Genomic DNA, 6592 nt, shown 5'->3' on the forward strand with positions numbered 1-6592 from the left:
TATACGTTAAAACTCGAAATAAGGAATGAAAGTTATCTAAGAAATGATTTGAAATTTGAAATCACACAGTGGTAAACATTTGTATCTTTTATTCAATTTACGTTGTAAATCTATGTTGCATATACATATTCTCACGTACACGAGTATTTAAGGCTTATCTATAGTAAAGGAACTAGCGTGGGAGCCATCTAGCCTAGGAAATGGCGGACAGGTTTTTTAACACTAATCATGTCTCCCCTCCCCGACTGAGGGAAATGTTTTGTTTTGGCCCTGTCCGTCCGTACGAACGTCCGTCCTTCCGTCACACTTCATTTCCGATACAAAACTGAAGAATCATTTGGCCTAGAACTTCAAACCTCATAGGATGACAGGGCTTATAGAGTATATGACTCGTATTGTTTTTGGAGTCACGCCATCAAAGGTCAAGGTCACAGGGGCCTGAACATGGAAAACCATTTCCGATCAATAACTTTAGAAGCACCTGACCTAGAATAATGAAACTTCATATGGATGATTGGTCATGCGTAGTAAATGACCCTTATTGATTCTAGGGTCACTCTATTAAAGGTCAAAGTCACAGGGGTCTGAACATGGAAAACTATTTCCGATCAATAACTTGAGAACCACTTGACCCAGAATGTTGAAACTTTATAGGGTGATTGGACATGCAGAGAAGATGACCCCTATCATTCTGGGGCCGCTGTATTAAAGGTCAAGGTCATAGGGGTCTGAACATGGAAAACCTTTTTTTTTCAGTAACTTGTGAACCACTTGACGAAAACTGTTGAAACTTCTAAGGATGATTGGCCATGCAGAAAAGATTACCTCTGTTGATTGTGGGGTCACTGTTGAAGTTCAAGGTCACTTGGACCTGAACATGGAAACCCATTTCTGATCAATAACTTGAGAACCACTTGACCCAGAATGCTGAAACGTCATAGGATGATTGGGCATGCAGAGAAAATGATCCGTATTGATTCTGGGTTACTGAATCAAAGGTAAAGATCACAGTGGGCTGAACATAGAATAGACTTTCTGATCAATAACTGGGAACCACTTAACCTAGTCTTGTGAACCTTAATAGGATCATTGGACATACATAGTAGATGAACCCTACTGATTTTGGGGTCATTTGATCAAAGGTCAAGGTCACAGGGGCCAAAACATAGAAGACCGTTTCCAGTTTCCAGTTCATAACTTGAGAACCACTAGGCCCAGAATGTTGAAATTTAGTGTGATGATTGGACATACCAAGTAGATGTTCCCTATTGCAGCCAACCATCAGTGTCCATCAGACTTTTGCTCCTGACCCCTACTGACCTTTTATACGCCTGTTTGAAAAATTGGAACGCCCCTGGCGGGCAGGCGGGCAGGCGGCCTCCACAGCCTTTGTTCGGAGCATACCTTCTTCATGCATGGAGGGATTTTAATGAAACTTGGCACAATTATTTATCATCATGAGACGGAGTGTCATGCGCAAGAACCAGGTCCCTAGGTTTTAAGGTCAAGGTCACACTTAGAGGTCAAAAGTCAAATTGAAGAATGACTTTGTCCGGAGCATATCTCCTTCATGCATGAAAGGAATTTAATGTAGCTTGGCACAATTGTTCACCACCCTGAGCAGAGTGTCATGTACAAGAACCAGGTCCCTATATCTAAGGTCAAGGTCACACCCAAACTTTGTCCAGAGCATCTTTTCTTTATGCATGGAGGAATTTTGATATAACTTGGCAAAATAGTACACCATCATGAGATCATGACTGTCATGCGCAGACCCTTCTTCAGAATTACTGATATAACTTGGCACAAATGTTCACCACCACAAGTCGGAGTGTCATGCGTAAGACCCAAGTCCCTAAGTCTAAGGTCACACTTAGAAGTCAAAGGATACAAGAATGAAATATTTGTCCGGAGCATTTCTTCTTCATGCATGGAGGAATTTGATATAACTTGGCACAAATGTTCACCAACACGAGACGAAGTGTCATGCGCAAAAACCAAGACCCTAAGTCTAAGGTCAAGACCACACTTAGCCCAAAGGTCAGATACATGAATGACTTTGTCCGGAGCATTCTTCAAGCAGGGAGGGATTTTGATATAACTTGGCAAAATAGTACACCATCATGAGATAGAGTGTCATGCGCAGACCCTTCTTCAGAATTACTTCCCTTCGTTGTAACTATAAATAGCTTTTATTTTAACTTTTTCATTACTAGTCGTAGGGAAAAATCGAGACCACTTTTCTGTAGTACAACATACATGGTACATCCATTTCTGAGATGTTTTTTGACATATTCTTACCTGATAAGGATTTTTTGTGGACTTACATTTTTTTTTATTATTTCATTTGTAGCTCACCTGTCACATAGTGACAAGGTGAGCTTTTGTGATCACCCTTCGTCCGTCGTCAGTCCGTCCGTGCGTCAACAATTTCTTGTCTGCACGATAGTGGTTTCATTTATGATTTTATTTTAACCAAACTTGCACACAACTTGTATCACCATAAGATCACGGTTCCTTTCTTGAACTGGCCAGATCCCGTTACGGGTTCCAGAGTTATGGCCCCTGAAAGGGCCAAAATTAGCTATTTTGACCTTGTCTGCACAATAGCAGCTTTATTTATGATTTGATTTTTACCAAACTAGCACACAACTTGTATCATCATAAGATCTTGGTTCCTTTCTTGAACTGGCGAGATTCCATCATGGGTTCCAGAGTTATGGACCCTGAAAGGGCCAGAATTAGCTGTTTTGACCTTGTCTGCACAATAGCAGCTTCATTTATGATTTTATTTTAACCAAACTTGCACACAACTTGTATCACCATAAGATCTTGGTTCCTTTCTTGAACTGGCAAGATTCCTTCATGGGTACCAGAGTTATGGCCCTTGAAAGGGCCAGAATTAGCTATTTTGACCTTGTCTGCACAATAGCAGCTTCGTTTATGATTTAAATTTAATCAGACTTGCACAAAACTTGTGTCACCATAAGATCTCGGTTCTTTCTTGAACCGGCCAGATCCCATAATGGGTTCCAGAGTTATGGCCCCTGAAAGGGCCAAAATTAGCTATTTTGACCTTGTCTGCCCAATAGCAGCTTCATTTATGATTTGATTTAAACCAAACTTGCACACAACTTGTATCACCACAAGATCTTGCTTCCTTTCTTGGACTGGCCAGATTCCATCATGGATTCTGGAGTTATGGCCCCTTAAAGGTCCAAAATTGGCTGTTTTGGCTTTTGCAGCCATAATGAGACTTCATTTATGGTTTTATTTGATACAAACGTCCAAAATGTCTTCAACAACAATAAATATTTCATGACAAATCAGATCCAATCGTAGGTTCCAGAGTTATTTTATATCTGATTACCTCCCCTGATTGTAATCAAAATGGATTTATATCAGTAAGTACTTATAGGACGTATTTGAAATTTCATTATTGTTATTGGTTGGAGTGAGACAATCAGGGTAGATAACTATGGACTGATTTTATGTCAAATTACCTCCCTTTATTTCAAATTAAAATGGGTATATCTCCGTAACTAATGAAGATACTGATCTGAAATTTCATTTATGTCAACAGATTTATTTGGCAGATCTTTCATCTGTTCACTTACAATATTTTTTTTTATTTACTTCCCTTTTTCGTTACTATAAATAGCTTATTTTTAGTAACTTTTTTATTATTGGCCGTAGGGAAAAACCGAGACCACTTTTCTGTGGTACAACATGGATGGTACCTCCAATATTTAGGTGTATTTTGACATATCTATACCTTGTAAGAATTTTTTTTCTTTTTGTTTAAATTCTTCCCTTTGTTGTTCCTGTCCTTTGGATTTAGATATTTTTTTCTAGGACCTTCTTGTCCTCAAGTGCAATGATAACAGGTGAGCGATATAGGACCATCATGGCCCTCTTGTTTTAAGATTAACTTCCCTTAGTTGTTACTTTAAAAATAACTTACATTGTAACTTTTTAAAATTGACCGTAGGGAAAAACCAAGACCTCTTTTCTTTGGTACAAAATAAATGTAACTTTCAAATATTAGGTGTATTTTAAGGTATCTCTGTCCGGAATTTTAAAACAAATCATGTAAAACAGTATTTTTAGAGTTTTTGTGGTCGCTCGATGTCCGGCGTCTGTCTGTCGTCTGTCTGCCTGTCTACATTTAGCTTGTGATCGCCTCAAATCTAGCTCAAATTTGAATATGAAGTCAGAATGATAGCCTTGATGAAATCTAGGTCAAGGTCAAATACGGGTCATCTGGGGTCAAAAAATAAGTCACAAAAACATTGTGTGTGAGATAGAGGCTGTATTTTTCAACCGATCTTCATGAAAATTTGTCAGAATGATAGCCTTGATCGAATATTGGTTAATTGGGATAAAAAAAAATACTAGTTCACTAGGTCAAATCAAAGAAAATACTTGTTTACACTTTTTTCTGCTCCAATTTTAATGAAAACTTGTCAAATTATTTGTTTCCATTAAATCATTAGGTCAAACATGTTTACATCTGTTTCTTATGTGAGCGACCTAGGACCATCTTGATCCTCTTGTTTAAATTGTTATCAGTATAGTAATATTCATTTTCAGTGCAAGCTGAGAACGACGAAAAATATAAGATAATGTCCTCATACGAACAACATCACCAGGCTAGTAAGGTAACACAGACACTTTCTTGCTTTAGACATTTTAATATTATATAGTATCTGGTCAAGTATAAGTCCATAATGTAACTTTATTTTTCGAGCTATTAACCAGTTAAAGTATTAGAATACTACAAAACAAAAGCATTCTAAATTTTTTTTGTATGAACATGAGTTTTCAAACCAAGCTACAATTACAAAATTGTTCTTAAAAATGGCAGAATTATTGTAGTAGTAGTTAATTTGTAATATAATTTTACAGAAGGTTGAAGCGACTCTGTATGACACGGAACATTCTGCAGTGATGGAAGTCCATAAAGAAGTAGAAATTCATAAAGATGTGGAAAATAGCCCATCTACTGACACAGGAAAACCCAACAAAACAGCAATTCGGTACTCCGTTTCAGAGAGTAGTGATAGCAGTGATTCTGATAGTATGGGTCTACAATTTATAGTAAAAGATGATAACGGGACATTACAAACCAAAAGTGAACAGATCACAAACGGACTCCACTCTGTAAGTCCACCTCCATATACAAGTCGTCAAGGGTGTTCAGAAGAACCAGAACTGTATCATATCCAGAATAGTGGAGAAAGGAATGTTTTCCGGCCGATTAACAGACAATCTACATCAAACTCTGCTGGAGAGCCTCCACCTTACACTTCAACTGACCCGATTCACCACCTTTCAAACAATGTTATTGAACCTAATAGACAGTACATTAATAACACCTCGCCACACCATATCTCTGATTCGACTGCCATGAATAATGTTCGACCTCGTTCATTGCCATCAGACAACAGCTTATTGTATAATTCCCAAACTCTACAAGAAAGTACATCAGTAGATAGTCGGCAAAGGAATTATGGTGATCAGAGTTTACGTAGAGCTAGATCAGATCCAACTTGTAATCATTTCGAGAACATTTCTTCTAGACAGATAGTAAAAGATCAGCCGAGAAGAGAAATAGACACATCAATTGGTTACGACTCTTTGACAGGCCCTCCAGCAATGAGATATATTCCACCAGTCCTAGAAAGTTTCACACATGGCTCACATGAACATCCAAATACAGACACGAAAATGAAAAACTCAGTTCTGCGTATAGATGAATTGAAGGAGCCATTTTCTCACACTTCTGTAGGATCTGCATTTGACCGATCAGGTGTTTCTTCGCAGGGACCAGAGGACATTTCTTATAAGAAGTCTCTTGAAAATGTTCTACATGTCGATCAGGAGTATTTCAACCAGATCTCACATATTTCATCGGTTCAGTCCAATGGTCAGTTTTACCAAATCATACAAAACCGAGATACGCCACCATTTCAAGGACAATCATATGGAAGAATGTTATTAGTTAATCAAAGTAAGCATGAAGCAAATGCAAAAGAACGGTCTCGTACGGCTGTAGTCAGCCCTATGCAGCAACGCCGATCTCCTCCTGTTGCCCACAAGCAGTTACAGAACGAACAAAGTTTTACAAAAGCGAGGCCTTACGAATGATCGAATGTATTTTATACAATTATTAAATGAAAACAAGATGCATGTGACTGTATAAAAAAGAGACAATGAGAAAGATGCTAAACATTACATCAATATGCTGCTCAATATCGGTGAATTTATAAGTAGTCCTTCATGAATAATAAGTACATGCATATTTGTGCAAAAAAATATAGGAGTTACTGGTAATTCTCCCGTTGCCATAATATTTTGTTATGAGTGGTGGGGGCATATAGATTTGGACTTGTCCATCCGTTCGTCCGGCTGAAGTTCGTGACCCGCCTAGCTCAAAAAGTATTTGAAATAGAATAATGAAACATTGCATGAGTCTTTATCATGAAATGAACTTGCGCACCTCTTATTCTTATTTTTTGTCTTGCTCCACCCCCTATTTCCAGAGTTATGGTCCCTGAAAATCAAAAATGCACATTTTCACCTTGTGACA

At 38.1% G+C, this 6592-nt stretch overlaps 1 protein-coding gene across 1 annotated transcript in view; it reads left to right on the forward strand.

Annotated features, from left to right (window-relative positions):
- Window positions 1-6150, forward strand: part of LOC123551679 (uncharacterized) — a 33177-nt gene extending 27027 nt beyond the window's left edge. The window contains exons 7-8 of the mRNA XM_045340771.2: window positions 4594-4661; window positions 4909-6150. Coding sequence (XP_045196706.2) covers window positions 4594-4661; window positions 4909-6150 — 1310 coding nt within the window. The remainder of the gene's footprint in view (window positions 1-4593; window positions 4662-4908) is intronic.
- The last annotated feature ends 442 nt before the right edge of the window (window positions 6151-6592 follow it).

This window comes from Mercenaria mercenaria, unplaced genomic scaffold (assembly GCF_021730395.1).
Source record: "Mercenaria mercenaria strain notata unplaced genomic scaffold, MADL_Memer_1 contig_4610, whole genome shotgun sequence".
Classification (NCBI taxonomy): domain Eukaryota; kingdom Metazoa; phylum Mollusca; class Bivalvia; order Venerida; family Veneridae; genus Mercenaria; species Mercenaria mercenaria.